General features: G+C 49.7%; 1 protein-coding gene across 1 annotated transcript; it reads right to left on the minus strand.

Moving 5' to 3' along the window:
- Positions 1-7,996: 7,996 nt before the first annotated feature.
- Positions 7,997-10,020, minus strand: POU4F1 (POU class 4 homeobox 1; the record flags this gene model as incomplete). Its single annotated transcript, XM_082278957.1, has 2 exons — positions 7,997-9,046; positions 9,898-10,020. 2 exons carry the CDS (start codon positions 10,018-10,020, stop codon positions 7,997-7,999), a joined length of 1,173 nt encoding a protein of 390 aa, XP_082135083.1.
- Between the last annotated feature and the right edge of the window lie 7,284 nt (positions 10,021-17,304).

Genomic DNA, 17,304 nt, shown 5'->3' on the forward strand with positions numbered 1-17,304 from the left:
TGTTTATGTGTGTGCACATTTCAGCATTAGTAGTTGCTAATGAAACTGAAGATTAGGGGGAGAAATACGAAAGCATAATTGCCATAGCTGCTTTTTTATTATAATTATTTTCTTTTCCCCTCATAAGACTACAAAATCCCGTGGGGTAAAGCCTCCTAGAGATTTTCAGTGGGGAGTAAAGCAACGTGAGTAGAGAACTGTAGCTCTCCACCACGCTGAAGTAGCTTGGAATAAAAGTTTCTTATCCTGTATGTGCATTTGGGGCTTTCTTAGCTATTTCGCCAGTAGCCTCCTCTATTCTTTCGGGAGCCCAGCACATCAGCATAGCAGATTCCTCACACACAATCAATACATTTTGCATAACACGAGTCTCCCTCGCACGCACTCTTCTTCTCTTGCTCCCTCTCTATTCTGCTTCGCCTCTCGTCGGTGGCCGGGGTTTCTACACGGGGCTTTTCTTTTAAGAAATTAGCGACGACGATGGAGAGTCTCAAAAGCAAAACCTGCTTGCTCGCATCAGAAATTTCGCTGGAGCCCACCACAGCAACCTTCCAAGCATGCGGTTCGGTTTCAGACAGACACAGCTTGTCTCTCTCCAGCCTCTCCTCTCACCCCCTCCCCTTCTATTCCTCTTACAGCAGTGCTTTAATAAAGTCACATAAGTGATTGAAATTAACATAAATCATTATTAGTTATTAGGATTTGCTCTAAATTACTCTGTGAATATAACACCAAACCCCATCTGCCACTCCTGCTCTAGTAGCAATAGATTGCAGATAAAATAAATGTCCTTACCCCATTAGAATGTTCCTGTCTCTGTAGCCAAAAGCCAAACAAAAGCAATAAATACAGAGCTTTTTTCTCTCCACTATTCAGCTGTGACTGTTTTCATCAGCTCTTCCTCTAGAAAAGCTCAATAGCTGCCTGAAAATATTGCATTTTATATCACCAAAGGGCGATTAATATTGCATTAACTGTATTTAACATTTTTTAAGCGCGAGTAATCTGAAATGAGTAAGTTTCTGTTACTAAATACAGGGGATGTCAGAGCTGGTGAAAACAGCTTAAAATATCTGTATAAACAGATTATTTGTTTCATACTTTGTATTTTTATAATGTTATGGTATAGTGTGCTCTGTTTGAAGTAGAAGAAGCCATGCTAATGGTCTGTTTAAAGTATTCTGACACTGTCTGGAGACATCCAAGTCTCTGCCTTCATTAAATGTTTATTGTCAACACTTCAGTGAAAAAAAAGTCTTGTGTAAGTGAATTTCCACTGCTGGATGCTGTCAACACTTTGTTTTATTCTGATCCGCGTGTACAAAAGTTTGTATACATTATGCTGAAGTGAAGAGAGGCAGAGATTTAGTGAGCTATAATTAGTTACCAAACAAACTTTTGTTAGTAATTCGGTTTATATAATGACCATAATCAAGGGCTAAGTTATGCCTATCGGCGCCTCGTCTTCTTTCCACACAGCCCGTAAAAAGATGTGCTCATGTTGACTTGCTATCCTCCTGTCAAGGAACACCTTTCTTAAAATAAAGTGAAAAAACAAACAAACAGAAAATCAAACCAAAGGCATACACGCAGATCTTACATCTTTTAGCTCTGCCGCACAATTTTAAATTTCTTTCTTCCACCGGGGCAAGGGATGAAAAACCCCCTCCGCAAGCCGGTGTTTGCAGCATGAGCCGTCTGTCTGCTCCCGCTGCTGGACCCGGGCTCGGGGCGGTTTGTCCCCGCACCGGGACCCGCCCCGCGCTACAGCCCGTGTGAGCGGCAGGGTCGGTCGGCACTCTCACCCAAGGAGGCACTTTGGAGTCTTTTATGGCTCGCTTGTACGAATCAGTGGGAAGTTACAATTTATCTTCACCGTACCAGGGCCGAGTGTCTTTTAAAAAAATTATTAAATTAGTTTTTATATCAAGCCTTTTAAATACTTCAGTCTTTAGAGTGATTAACGTCTTACGACAACATTTTTTAAAAGTAATTCTCCCTACCCCCGACTGCCTGATAAATTTTAATTTCATATATATAAAAAAAAGAAGTGTTTAACCACTTTTCCCCCAGAGTTAGAGATGCTTTGGTACACTTAGGTAAGCAGGCTGAAGGAGTTAAAATGCAGTTCAAAGCAGGACGCGTGCTTTCCCAGAGGGGCTGTGACTCCAATTTGGGAAGCAGATTTTGCATGTGCAGCTGTCCCTTCACGACCAGCCACGGCGAGCTCCCGAGCAGGGCTTGGCTGGCGACACGGCCATAAATCCGCGCCGTGCAGAGAGTGGGCTCCCTGGCCCCCTCTGCCCGCGGAAACTCCGCGCTGAGTCCGCCTCAAAGTTGCATCTTAAACCAGTAGGCGGAAAGGGACTCGGCGTGGGAGAGCGAGCATCCCGCGGCGCCTCCGCCCCCCGCGAGCAGGAGGCGCGGTGGGGGCCCCGCACCGCCTGCCGCTGCCATCGGTGGTGCGGAAGCAAAGGCGGAAAGTGCGCGCCTGTGCCCGCGGGCGCTGGCTGCCCTGTCCGGCACTGCCTGCCCCCAGCCGCTGCCCGGCCGCCCGGCCGCGGGGCTGGGGCCCGCCGGTGCAGGCGCTCCTTCTGCTACGGCTGCTTCTTCAAAGATTTATATGTGACATCTTATTTTAAATTAACTTTTGAGCCCCGGGTTTCATTCATCCCTCCACGCACCCACCCACCCGCCGCCTGCCTATCTGTCTTGCTACGATGCGAAGAGACTTGCTTGCAGTTTTACCACCTCGGTCTCATCTCTGGGATCTATATATTCAGCTGACCTATATATTCATCCACTGCTTTTCTCCCAAACCGAGCCTCCTTCAGGTGCGAAGGGGTTGCAAAGGAGGAAAAATAAAAAGCTTTCCAAAAGCGGAAAGGGGAAGGAGGGGAAGGGGGGGGGGTGGGGGGAACGTCGTGCAGCACGCCTCCCATCAAGCTGTCTTGACAACAATTACTAAAGTTTTTAATTAGCCTCTTGTTATAATTCATTTTATTAATTTTCTAAATCTCAGGCCATGAATTATTAACGGCGGCCCCGTAATTGTGTTTGCAGCGGCGCACGTGATGGCGGCGGCCCCGCCGCGCCGCGGCTCTCCCCGCGTGGGTCCCCTCCCCGCGTGGGTCCCCTCCGCGCCCCGGCTGGGGAAGGGGCCCGGCGCTGCCCGGGCCCCGCGATTTTATCAACTCTTAAATAACATAATTACCGATAATCAGACCCTCGTCTGGCAGGTGGAAACACGTTCCCAAGCGGATTAGAATTCTGCTGCTGATCTTTTAAAAATCAATTAGGCTTGCCTCCGCTTTGGAATCAGCAGGTAAATATAATAAAGCTTAAAAAAAAAATAGCGCCGGCTGAAAAGCGAGATATAAATAACTGGAGGGATTTAAAATCGTTTGGGAAATGCCAGAATAACACAGGGCACCACCGGCGCTATCAAGCTTTATGCGCTCTAGTCCGTCAGAGTTAAAATAATTATCTTTCGACAAATCTATTTCTCTTCGGAGGAAAGGGGGAACACGGGGAGGCGGGGAGGGAGGCACATAAACCATAAAGTCAGTGCTGTAGGACACTTCATTCTCCTTCTGGGGAGCCTTTTTACTTGTTGAACCAGGACCGAATTAGTCTTAATATCACAGGAGAGTAAAAATCAATACGACCATGGCAGTGGGTGTCTGTTACTCACTTATGATGGCCTAATCTAAGTTGAAAGCAAGCGGAGAGCAAGTGTTAGGCAGAAATTCCGGGAGCCAAACCGCGTCTAGCAGACTTAGGACTGGAAAATCACACTAGGAAAGCGGCGAGATGCCTCGGTTGTGGAGAAAAAGACCACTCAAGGGATGACAGCACCGAAACGTTCTCGGCAAGGGGCACAGGCTGGAGTGCAGGAGTCGTCAGAGGTGGCAGCTGCCACCCGGCAGCGGCCTCAGCCCCTGGCACAGAGGGAGTGGGGGGGAATATTTGTATTTTTTTGGTCACTAATGGCTCTTTATGCCAGAGGTTGCCTACTGTTGGGGAATAAATGCGAACACATGTTTTGCCTCTGGGTCTTTTATCTTACTTTCTTTCCTCGGATGCAAAAGTTTTAACAGTCCTTAGGTTAAACCTTACAAATTCTTCTTTCCTTCTTTTTTTTTTTTTTTTTGTTTTCTTTCTTTTTTTGTTGTTTTCTTTCCCTTCCTTCCTTCCTTCCTTCCTTCCTTCCTTCCTTCCTTCCTTCCTTCCTTCCTTCCTTCCTTCCTTCCTTCCTTCCTTCCTTCCTTCCTTCCTTCCTTCCTTCCTTCCTTCCTTCCTTCCTTCCTTCCTTCCTTCCTTCCTTCCTTCCTTCCTTCCTTCCTTCCTTCCTTCCTTCCTTCCTTCCTTCCTTCCTTCCTTCCTTCCTCTCTTCCTCTCTCTCTTTCTCTTTCTTATATTCTTTTCTTTCTCTCTCTCTCTTTTTCTTTCTCTCTCCCCTCGATTTTCTTTCTTTGAATATTTTAAATGAGGCATTTATTAAAAAGGCCTCACTAGAATTTTGTGGTTTTATGAAGTATTCCGATTCATCTGACGGAAAGCAGGACGTTTTGGTTTTGCACAGTTTCCTACCATGAAAAATAGGAAACTCTGCAAAGCTTTTATTTTCACCATCTGTTTTATTAACATATTGGTTTTTTCTTTGTACTCGATAAAGATTGTACTTATTACAAAACAAACTCCTCAATTTTTCAATACATACATCGGCCATTACTGAATGATACAAATCTGGTATCAATTTCAACATTTCAATCATTTGGGGCAGATGAAAAAGAAAATCCAACATTTGTAATTATTTTTATTTGTTCATTCCTGACTCTCCAAAAAAATGATATCCGGTAATACTTTTCTATAAAATAATATTTTTACAAATGCATTTATTAAAAATTCTGATGACATTTCAAGTTAATAACAACAGAAACAAGTCAATTTCCGGTGGACGAGATCTATGTTTTTTTTTAAAAATACCTTTAGTGCTTATTTTTTAACATCAACAGTTGTTTAAAATCACAGCTTTTTTGAACGTATTATTCTTTTCTGAACATCACGTGTCTTGATTCACAGATTTACCGGCAAAATTAAAAAGATTTGGCTAAAATATGTCTACAGAAGAAATAATCCCAGCTATTAAGTAACTTTTTACATTTGGCATCTGATCTAGTCACAGGTCATCAGAAAATAGAAAGAGGTTCTTTGATCACTTGAAGCAGTAGGTGGCATCCTATACGTTCCTAATGAACAATTGCATTCACAACATAAGGAGAGATCAGTTTAGGATTTTCATATTTATTAACCCAAAATAAAAATAAAGTATCTTGTTACATAATTAAGTGCAATTAGGCCAGTCAGAACAACATATAAACCTGAAACCACCCGAGCTTTTCTTCTTTATACATTTTTTGTAGGTGCATAATCCTTTCCAGCACACTGAAAAGAAATACTTCAGAAGTCCTTTTTAAAATTTTACTTTGATTTATATTCTGCAGTTATAGAATAAACTTCAAGAAACACACGCAGCTAATATATAGTTAATTTATTCGGAGCACCGATTTTCACATAAGAGCTATCTCAAAGTAATGATTTCTGGATTTAGCAGAAAAATACATCTCTCACTATTTTCTTTTTGGTAGAATTAGTCTTATCGTCTAACGGCCATACCTTGAATTTACCAGCCGTGTCTCGGAAATATTTTTCTTTTTTTTAAATGCACCCAATAATAATGATAACTATTCTGTTTTCACGTTTGTTTTATTTGTAAGTATGCTGGGACACATCTCCCTGTTGTATTTTGGCGTACAGAAATATTTCTGATAGAAATTAAAGTAATAAAGACACAACCAAGGAGAAAGCTCAGCAAACATACATGGACAGGTAGATTATTCAGTGAGACATTTCAGGATCCACACGTGGTTGCAGTTTGTAACCTTGTTGTTGTTGTTGTTGTTTTGTGCATTAAAGAAAATATTTACAATCGTCTTTCTTATCTTTTTTTCCTCTTTTTTTTTTCTTTTTTTTTTCCTCTTTTAAATCTAAATACAAGAACGTGACAAGAACGTTTGTGTTTTCGGTGAAAACAGGCAGTTAAACTGTGAAATTACACCATCCACAAAAGATTCTACCAGAAGCTAGTCTATTTAGTGCTCAGTTTCAAAATGCATAGAATGTTTGCGCTGCAAACAATGATACACAAAATAATAATAATAATAATAATAGATAAATAAATAAATAAATAAATAGTATCGAGACTTTATCACGGATCTTTCTATGCCTTTTTTTTTCCTCTTTTCTTTTCCTTTTCTTTCTTTCTTTTTTTTTTTTTTTTTTTTTTTTTTCAGGTCGTGTCATGCATAATTTCAGTCTATTATTTGTTTTGATTTAAACAGAATGGTACTTTCTTTTCAGAAATTCTTTTTTTTATTTGAAAGCCTTAGCAGTCTCTCGGCAAGAGCCAGAGTCAGAGATGCCTTCTGCACGTCGCTGCCCTTTTTACCTAACAAGCCCTGATAATTTTGTTTGTTTGTTTGTTTTCGATCCGCGAGACATGTAACAGACCTTGACGATTATTAGCAATATCAGCATCGTTATTACGGAATAACATCATCACTTCCAATCCAGGAGACTGTGATAGTGCAAATTGAACCCCATACATCCCTCCCAAAAGCCATCCTCTACACAACGTTTATTATTTACAATAAACGACTTTTAAGCCCAAGTGGTTTTTTGTCTTGTGTTTGTTCCCAACATGCACACCCCTCAGAAACAAATGTCATTTCAGACCCATCACCAGTGATTTCTTTTGCCTACCGGGTGCAATAACCTCCAGCCCTCGGAGGAAACCAAGAGAGGACCTTAACCTAAATCCAGCAGATTTGGTGGGGATCCGGGGGGGCATACGGTTGGGAGCAGCGGGGAGGGAGGGAAGAGAAAGAACGCAGTTAACCACGAGCCTTAATGAATCTGAACATAATCTTTTGGAGAGCATCCCCGCTCTGGCAGGTTTGGCATCTGCCTCCAGATGCATCTCTGCAGAGAGAGGGACCTGTCTTTGGACACAGCTAGAAACGCAAACCACGCAGGCGAGGGAGGAGAAACAAAGGGGTTGTGGAGTAACTTTTTTTTTTTTTCTCCTTTTTTCCTTGAGCTAGCTAGGATTATTGAGGCAACAACGGAGAGCAAAGGGACTGCTCCCTAGCCTTGGGGGGCCGCTCCCCCGGTCCCGGCCCTTGCCCCGCTCGAACCGTTCCCCCGGCACAGACAAGACCCATGGCCAAAGCCTCGTGCAAAACCGCGTTCGAGGGAAAATCAAAAACAACAACAGAAAAAAAAAACCAAAACCCCACAACAAAAACCCAAACCAAACAAAAAACCCAAGCCAACCAAAGAAAAAGTTCCCCCGCACCAAACCACCGCTGTCCTTATTCATTACCAAGCCGGGGGAAAAAAAAGAAAAGCAGAAAGTAATGAAAAGAGACCCAAACCAAACGTAGCATCATCATCACCGACAATTTCGCCTTCCGGGTTTGTTGGTCGGTTTTGTTTTCCTTCGGAAAATTGTGACTTAGGTTTCTCGGTTTGTGGTTGTTGCTGTCACGGTATTTATTGGTGGGTGTCTGTGTGTGTTTACGCTTTAAGTTGCTCTTTCTCCCGCTTTCTGTCGGGGGGTGGGGGGCAGAGAGGGGATAGGGCCACAGAAGTGACCCCCATGGGCTTCTAGAGCGTTTTTACCTCCTCTCTCCTCCTTCTTCTCGTTGGTGTCCCGGTGTCTTTTTTGTTTTAATAATTGATAGCGCACCCCCCCCACACGCACGCCCCCCCTCTCCCCGAGTAGTTCGCGTTTAATTTCTACATCGTCCCTTGGTCCCCAGGAGCCTCCCACGGCGTCTCAGGCGACGGTGGCGGTGCGTGGGCGTCCCCCGCGTCCCCGGCCCGGCCCCCCCCGTGCCCCCGGTGCCGGGGCCGCCCCTCCCGCCCGCCCCTAGTAGGTGGCGGAAAATTTCATCCGTTTCTGCTTCTGTCTCTGGTTGCAAAACCAAACCCGCACCACATTCTTTTTGAGGTCCAATTTCTCGGCGATGGCGGCGATCTTCTCGGAGGAGGGCCGGGGCTGGACGGCGAAGTACGCCTCCAGTGAGCGCTTTTCCGGGGCGGCGATGGAAGTCCGCTTGCGCTTCTTCTCGCCCCCGTTGAAGAGCTCGGGCTTGTTCATTTTTTCCCGCTGGGCACCCTCGGCCTCCTCCAGCCAGGCCTGCAGGATGGGCTTGAGGGCGATCATGTTGTTGTGGGAGAGGGTGAGGGACTCGAAGCGGCAGATGGTGCTCTGGCTGAGGGAGCCCACCCCCGGGATCTTCAGGTTGGCCAGCGCCGAGCCCACGTCGGCCTGGGTCACCCCCAGCTTGATGCGGCGCTGCTTGAAGCGCTCGGCGAAGGCCTCCAGCTCTCGCGGGTCCGTGTCCGAGTCGCAGATGGAGGCCAGGCCGGCCGCTCCCACCACCGCCGCCGCCGAGGCCACCTGCCCCGCGGCGCCGTGGTGCGCGGCCACCAGCCCGGGGTGCGGCAGCCCCGACGGCATGTTCATGGCGGCCGGGTGCGAGAGGTGGCCCAGGCCGTGCATGTGCGAGTGCGGGTGGGCCGAGGTGGAGATGAGGCCGCCGCCGCCCCCGCCGCCGCCGCCGCCGGCCCCGCCGCCGCCGGCCCCTCCGCCGCCGCCTCCCGCCCCGTCGTGGCCGCCGCCGCCGCCCCCTCCGCCGCCGCCTCCGCCGGGCATGAGGGCAAGGGAGGGGGAGGTGATGTGGTCGAGGAGGTCGCCGGGCTCCAGCGCCTGGTGATGGTGGTGGTGGTGGTGGTGGTGGTGCGCCAGGGGCACGGTGGAGGTGGAGGTGCAGGGCACACTGTTCATGGTGTGGTACGTGGCGTCGGGTTTGAACGGGTGGCTCTTGCCCTGCGAGACGGCGATGTCGACGGCGGCCAGAGCCTCGGCCCGCGCCAGCAGGGTCTCATCGAGGCTGGCGAAGATATTGCTCTGCAGCTGCAGGAGACACAAAACAGAGCGGGGTGCGGGGAGAGGAGGGCAAGGGGGCAGAGAGGGGGCAAAGTGCGGAGGGGGAAGGGAACGGGCGGGGGACAGCGTGGGGTTTGCAGGAGCGCCGTGGAAAAGGAGGGGGAAAGTCGAGGGAGGGGAGAGAGAGGTGGGCAAAGTTGGGGTGATGGCCGGGAAGCCGGCAGTAGGATCGGCGTGTAAGGGAGTACGGGATCGGGGGGAAGAGCCGAGAGATTGAGGAAAGCGTGGTATAGCAGGCGACAGCCCGGGGAAGTGAGGGGAAACAGGGGGATGGGGTAGAATAATGGGGGGATGGGAGGGGGAAGAAGCGAGAAGAGGGAGCAAAACAGGAAAAGAAGCGAAGAGTAGAAAGGTAAGGAAGCAAGGGGGGAATCGGAAAAGGAGTGAAGGAAGAAGTGAAAGGAACAAATAAATTAATAAATTAAAAGGGGGAAAATGGAACGAAAGGAGAAGAGAAAGGAGGAGAAGAAATGGATCTGTAACTCTCAGCTGGGGAATTGTGTCAAACACAAGAGCACATAAAACGCATTCCTTTTCAGAGGCCGAGTCATAAAAATTAATACAGAAAGTGGATGAAGTCGGAGACTCGTGTGAACACCGCTTTCAAAAAAGATCACAGGCACTCAGATGATTGCAGAGGAAGACATGAAAAAAACATTAAGCGCCGCTTGTCAAAATGTGCCTCGCAGCGGTTTTTTTATTAATGCACATACACATACATGCAGTATACAGAAAAGAGAGAGAGAAAGAAAGAAAAGCGTGTGCGTGTGTGTAAGGGAGAGAAAGAAAGAAGAGAGCTGCAGCTGTCTGTCCCTTACCGGTGGAGTTGGTAGACATGCTCTTCTTATTGCTTCCGAGCTGGAGTGTAGAGAGGGGTATTTGTGCTCAGGTAGGGTGGGATGCATGGCAAAATGAGGCTGTTTGCTGTTCATGGACATCATCTTGAAGGCTTGGCATGTAAATCCACAAACACTCCTAAAGTCGGGGGAAAAGTGCTCTCCGGGCTCTCTCCTCCCACTGGGGGAAGCCGCTGACAGCGGCGGATGGCGGTGGCGGAGCCGGTGGTGGCGGCGGTGCCGCAGCGGACCCTGCCCCCGCCGCCGCCGCTGCCGCGGTGGCCGAGGCTGGGCTGGGTAGGCGAGCGGGCGGCAAGGCTCCCTCCGGCCCCCGCCGTCTCCCTCGCTCCCTCCCTCACTCAGTTCTCTGCCTGCCGCTGCCCGGCGCCGGGCGCGCTGCGCTGCGCTCTGCCCGCACCTGAGCCCCGCATCCCGTGGCTACCGCCAGGCGGGCTCTCGCGAGAGCGCGGCGGCTCCGGCTTTGACAGACATCAGCTGTCTCCCCCCCTTCCTCCTCCTCCTCCTCCTCCTCCTCCTCCTCCTCCTCCTTTTCCTCCCGCCGCCCCCGGTCCTTGCCTCCCCGCGCCTTGTTGCATCTCCCGCAGCCCTCACCCGTCTCTCCGGGGCGGCGGCGGCGGGGCCACTCTTATAGCGAGCGGCACCGAGCACCGGGCGGCTGCGGCACCTGTGGCTGCCACACGTGCGCGCTGCGCGGCCGCCAGCGCGGCCCGGGGCGCCCCGATGGGGCGGGGATGGGCGGGGTGCGGGGATGGGCGCCTCTTCCCTGCCCTCGGAGCGGCGGAGGGAACCGGCCCGGCCCTGGGCAATGAAGCACAAAGGTGCGCTGCCCCTCCGCGCCGCGGAGCCCCGCCACAGAAAGGGGCATCCTCCGGCCGCTGCCCACTCCTGCCGCGAATTGTACACCGGCTCCTGGAGAAGACCTGCGGCGGCAGACATTTGTTTGAACCACTCAGAGGCTATTGTTTTCCCTGTAATTTAATTTTCCCCCACCCCGTGTAGTTTTATTGCACGTATAGCTGTGCCAGGCGCGGCAGGTGACAGCCGCTGCGTCCACGCGGGGCGTGTGTTGTGCGTGTGCGCTCTGCACGGGCAGCGCCGCGGAGGTCAGACTCTGCATCTCCTCCTGCTGCCCAGCGCCAACTCCTGCTCCGTGCGAAAAGCCAGGTTGCACTGGCGTGGCCTGAAGCAGAAAGCAGAAAACAATCAAAACCAGTCTTTCTCTTCTTTCTCTTCTTTCTTTTCTTTCTTTTCTTTTCTTTTCTTTTCTTTTCTTTTCTTTTCTTTTCTTTTCTTTTCTTTTCTTTTCTTTTCTTTTCTTTTCTTTTCTTTTCTTTTCTTTTCTTTTCCTTCCTTCCTTCCTTCCTTCCTTCCTTCCTTCCTTCCTTCCTTCCTTCCTTCCTTCCTTCCTTCCTTCCTTCCTTCCTTCCTTCCTTCCTTCCTTCCTTCCTTCCTTCCTTCCTTCCTTCCTTCCTTCCTTCCTTCCTTCCTTCCTTCCTTCCTTCCTTCCTTCCTTCCTTCCTTCCTTCCTTCCTTCCTTCCTTCCTTCCTTCCTTCCTTCCTTCCTTCCTTCCTTCCTTCCTTCCTTCCTTCCTTCCTTCCTTCCTTCCTTCCTTCCTTCCTTCCTTCCTTCCTCTCTTTCATACTCTTCTTTCCCTCCATTTTCTGTGGTTTATCCTTAGAATACTCTTGCCTTTGAGTCAAACAGTTAAGGAGTGACACTGTTGGTGTTATGAGTGATTCGGGATTTCTAGAGTTTTAGAGTAGATTCTATTTTTTCTTGTAACTACTTGCTTACGAAGTCGAAGGCAAAACTATAGGAGTGAATCTGCTACTGTGCCTGTGAGATAAGTACGAATCCTTAGCCAACGGCCCAAGGTGAATCCTGTCCCTTGGGGCACGCTGGAGCTGTCCCTCGGTGACCGACCAGATGCTGCCTTGTTTGTTTCAGCAGGGCTGCAGGCAAGCAGGCAGCGGGGAGAGGCAGCGGGGTGTTTGGATCAGGGATGTGACAGCCTGGGAGTGCATCGGAATTGTTCTGTTTCTCCTGAACGCCTCTTATTTATGCGCATAAACACAGCCGAAAGGTCACGCAGGAAAACACACACGCGCACACACAGCACCACCACAACCCCAAGTGAAGTCCACATTTGTCTTCATAAGCCTTTCCCTAGCTCCCCAGCCAGTCCAGGAGGAAGGAGGGAAACGTCTGCCAATTACTTGTGCGAGAGGGAGCCAGGTCTCCATCCATTACCGCGTCCCCTGGGGTGGTGGAATGCAACTTCATCTCTGAAGGGGGTGAACTTGAAACTGGGCTTGGGCTCTCCTTATTTATCGAAATCATCGTATCAGAATCCACAAATCATACTTTATGTGTATTTATTGACTTTTTTTTTTTTTTTTTAAGCCATGAGTTACTCTAGCTACTTCTCAGCTACCATGCATTGTAAAGGAAAACCCTCCTGAGGAAAGGACGGGGAGGAGTAAGGAAGTGGGAGAGATCACAGATTTTCGCCAAAGTTGCTGAAAAGCACCCGGCTCCAGGAGCAAGGCCCGAGCCGAGCAGGCTGCCTTTCCCGACCATGGCGAGATCCAGCCAACAGCCGCGGTGCTGCTGGGCTGAGGCCGGCGAGGCATGGAGGCAGGTAACCGGGACCACGTCCTCGTCCCGTGGAGGAAGGCGTGGGATGCTGTTCCTCCTGGAATGCATGGGTGCTTATCCGTGTGCCTCTGCACGAACCCCACTCTCCAGGATGCTGTCCGGCCAAGTTCATCAGGTTTCTCTAAGGAAAACGCTGAGAGAAGGTGCAAGCGGTGGCAAAGGCAGCGGAGAGGAGGGTTTCTAGGCTAAACGGTGACCTGCCTTCCGGCCCACATACCACCGGGCACTTGCTTTGCCTGTGGGGCCGGGTCTTTAACTTCTGAGCTCTCAGGGGCTGGGTCAGGGCAGCGGGGGCAGGCAGGAAGTGCAGACAGCCAGGGCAGGCAGACACTAGAGGAATGGGAACATACGGCTATGGCAGGTGCTGCTGGGCGAGACTTTCTCCTTGGCTGTAGGAACACCAACCCCCACTGGCACTTTTAAAACGACCCCTTCTGTTGACGGGCTTATTTTTTGGGGCCAAAAAGACAGAGAATTCAGCCCTTTTCCCGCCTCCGCCCCCGGCGCCCGAAGGCTGAGGAGGTGAGGACCTTTAGAAGTTCTAAGCGTCCCGCCTCCAAGGTGTCTTCTGAACGCTGGGATGGGGGTGGGCACGCCGTTTCTGCAGCTTGCGGGATGCATCCTACTGGACTCTCCTCGGGGGCGAAGCAGTCCCGCCCGGCTGGAGACACACCCCCTGTCAGGGGTTCTTCGCTCCATCACTCAAACTGCCCGGCCGCGGCCGCCCGAGCGACGGGGGTGACGGCGTGCGGGGGAGCGAAGCCTCCGGACTCCGAAGAAGAGGCGGGCTACTCCTGGGGCTCCTGGGGCGGCTGCTGCCGGCCCCCGCCCGCTCCCCTCTGCTTCCCCGGAGGCAGAAGCCTCCGTAGGGAGTTGCAGCCAAGTCTTTCCTCCGTCTGGTCTTTCAGGAGAAGGGAGGAGAAGGACAAGAGGGGTTTTATTTGGAGCAGCGTTTGGTCTGTCACTTATCAAGTCCCGGAGGAAAAACTTTTCTTCGCAGTTCTTGGGACTTTTTTTTTTTTTTTTTTTCTTTTTAAAGAGCTAAAGCGGTAACTTTACGCTAACTTTTAAAGCAACGCTAAAAATTACAACCTGACCGCAACTCCTGCTCCTGCGGTGCTGCAACTGGTCCCGGCGCCGCCGCTGCCCTGCCCTTCGCCACACCGAGTGGAGGGGCTGCTGCCCGAAGGGGTTCCCCGGGCCCGCCGGGAACCAGCACCCCTTGTCACCAGCCCCCGGCGGCCTCCCTCTTCCTGCCACACACTGCCAGCTCCCGGGGCAGACGGCTTCAGCCAAGCTCAGAATCGCGCGGGCCTGGTAATAGATTTTATCTTAATGTTCGCTGTTATTTCTATTCCTCGTGGGTACGTCCAGCCTCATGAATACTGATGGCAATAAACTCGCAGGCTTCGAGGAGCGAGTTCATTGGCGACACGACCATGCTGTAGCCCTACGTTTAAGGCCCGAGATGCTTAATAAAGCCAGGGAGGTGCACACACACACACACATATATGTGTATATGTATATGTATATATATATATACACATTTACTTGTCTCCCGTAGTTTTCTCCAGCTTCGAATGCAAGAAAGAAATGCAGAATTCCTTAATTGACTGACTGCCTATCTCGAGAAAGCAATAAAGTAACCCCTTATTCCCACAGTGAAACGATTTATAAATTAATTACTGTAACCCATTGTATTTGATTTCGCTTTTTAGGATTCCCCAAAGATGAATATACTAAAGCTTATGATATTAACCATTAATGTCTTATCATAGTTTGCTATATATCCCGACTTAAGAAAAAATAGCTAATGTGAATCTCACTGCTCCCTCTAAACCTTCTGGATATTTTCATCTCAGCAAGTGTTAGCTTTACATTTTGTAGTTGCGGTATTTGTCCTACCCTGAGTGTCACTGGGAGCACTGAGACAAAACCTACAGTACATATGTTATTTGGTGAAGTTCACAGAAAGTCAATATCCCATTTAAAGTAAAAGCTATTCTCCCTTTAAATGATCAAAATTAACCTTCAGAATTAAAAAACAAAACCCACAACAAAACACAACCAACCCTTTGGGTGAATGCACAAAAAGTATTTCCTTGTCCTAATGAGGACTTTCCTTACATCAGCAAAGACCTGCTAATTACTGATGTACAAGCCGCAATAATTGCTTTTGCAACCAAAGTGTAGAATGTTGTCATATTAAAAATTGAAACGCTTGATGGTAATTTAAGTCCCAAGGTAGTTCACAACGTCCCCTTTCGGGAAAGGAAGGAGACCGGAGCAGCTAGGCTGGTAGAGGTCCGGTGGAAAACACCACAGGTCCTGTTGGTAGTAAAGTTTCTCGCTCTTTCTTTCAAGTGATGCGGAGGAATTAAAAAGCACACCGAGAAGCCCCTCCAGCAAAACACCTCCCAGACCCTGCTTCCTTCCACCCCCGCTCCGTGGGCAAACCGGCTGCTGCCTTTCACCCGCGTCTACGATCGCTCGCTCTGCAAGGACGCCACGTTTCGACGGGGTAGCCAGAAAACGCAGCTTTCCTTCCCCCGAGGGAGGCAAGAGGAGGGCTCCGCGGGGGCAGGGATCGGTCGCCAGCCGCGTCCCACGGCACTCCGGGGTCCGCTCGGCTGCTAAAACAGGGAGAGGAGCGCTCGGCTCCCCCCGCCCCCCCGTGCGAATCAAAGCACCTTCCGAGGGGCTGGGAAGTAGTTGCCTTGTCATGTAACACATTGCCCTGATTTATTATAAAATTTTAACGAAATCATGCATATTTTAACAGCCTTTAATCACTGCATGAAAATTTAATTCATGAACTGTAGCGCGTTTAAATAAATGAAGTGTTAATTCATTAGGATTAATTAATTTGTTAAAGGATTGTGTGCAAGGTTAAGGTGGAAGAAAAACTCTTTTGTTAGTTTCGAGTCTTAATCACCGGGTTTTGTTAACAGTGAAGGTGGGAAAAAAAACCGCAGTGAGGGTTTGCGTGGAGCGGGGGAGCCCGGGGAGGACAGCACCGGGGGAGGAGCGAGCCCGCAGCCCACGGACGGGGGACACCTCGGCCTCCCCCGGCCTTTTTTTCCGAGCTGGGGACCGTAATCCTGGCCGAGCATGTGGAAGTCGAGCCCCGGGCGGGAAGGGATGGGCCAGGCACATCCCCACGACACCCTCCGGGCAGGGCATACGGGCTCCGTGCCGCTTTCTTGGCTAGCAGCCAGCGCCAACACTTCTCTCCCCAAAATCTGGCGACAGCTCTAAGGCGGCCACGATAAAAAGCATCCCCGACACCGTTTTCTGTAAGATGCGTGTGGCCACGGAGCCGCCCAGCCCTGCAGCTGGTCCCCACTGCTTTCCCAGGCATGCTACTAAGGGGACAGTGACTCGGGAAAGGGACAGGGACTCCTCTCATCCGGCCCCTGGGCTCCCCCGGCACTTTCTGCCGGCTTGGAACCCGATGGCCCCATGAGCATCAGGTAGGAGCAGCTTGGCCACTTGTCTGCTTAGCCTCCCTGAAAACCAGCAGACAGCACCCACACAGCCTGTAAGAGCTTTAGAGATGAGATAATGCTTTCTACTGAGAAAAGCTGAAAAAACCACGAATACTCAACTTCATTTGTTTTACAGCCCAGCTTAATTCTCCCCTGTTCTCTCTCACTACATTCACAGCTGTCAAAGCACACACAAGCTTTCCCCTCTGCCAGCTGCGCTTTTCCCTCCACCCTTCAGCTAATGACGATGGCTTTTCCAGTTAGAACTGAGGGACACTGAGGCAACAACTCAACGCTATGCCACTAACGCAGGATAGACAGACCACCCATCTAGGCCACGCCTGACAAGCAGGTGGCTCGTCACAGCAGTAGAGGACTGCTGCAAGGGATCAAGGCACAGGGAGGGCTGGACCTGGATTAGTAGCCAGAGAGGTAATTCTTGGAATAACCACAAACCCCTATATTGAGTTACCTCAGAGCTGCTTTTCCCTGATCCAAACCTGGGAAGGAAGAAGCATATAAGCCTTAGTCCATTTACATGGCGATGACCTTATGCCAAAAAGTAGCAAGGAAGGAGTGTCCATGGCGTGCAAAACTTTAACCATAACCACAGCACAAAAGAGGTGTGTAAGGACTGTATTTCAAGCCTACAGTTGCTGGGAGTCAGAGGCATGACTTGGATGCCGTGCAAGATTTAGGACCAGACTCAGTCAGTTTAAACTGCCTTGAAAGGGCATTATTGGTTGATGGAAAGAGTTGTGAAATGAAGAAGGTTGAAGGATGGGAGACCAAGTTAGCACACCTTGTACTGCATATACAAGCTATGCATTGTCCCCCTTGCTCCCTTTTTAAAGGTATTTCCAGAAGAGACAATAGAGCACATTTAAAACCAAACAGCCCAAGTCAGTATCGGGTGCTGGCAGGCAGAGTTGTTCTGGTAGTCCCTCACCCAAGGAAGCAATACCAAGTAGAAATGGACTCTCACAAGGCTTTTAGGGAATGATGGATAAGCAGGTCACTTGCCAGACTTTGTGTAGGTAAAACTGTGGATAACTAAGCAAAAACCTGACTTTGGCATCCGTACTCTTAAAAATAACCCAAAAGATTTCACTAGCAACAAACTTAGGTTGGTAGCAAACTCACTTGCCTGAGCTACTTATAGCCCCGGAGAGCATTCTCATGTGTAAAAATCTGCAAATTGCCTTGTATTTAGTACAGTAG

Source organism: Coloeus monedula (genome assembly GCF_965178545.1).
Source record: "Coloeus monedula genome assembly, chromosome: 3".
Classification (NCBI taxonomy): Eukaryota; Metazoa; Chordata; class Aves; order Passeriformes; family Corvidae; genus Coloeus; species Coloeus monedula.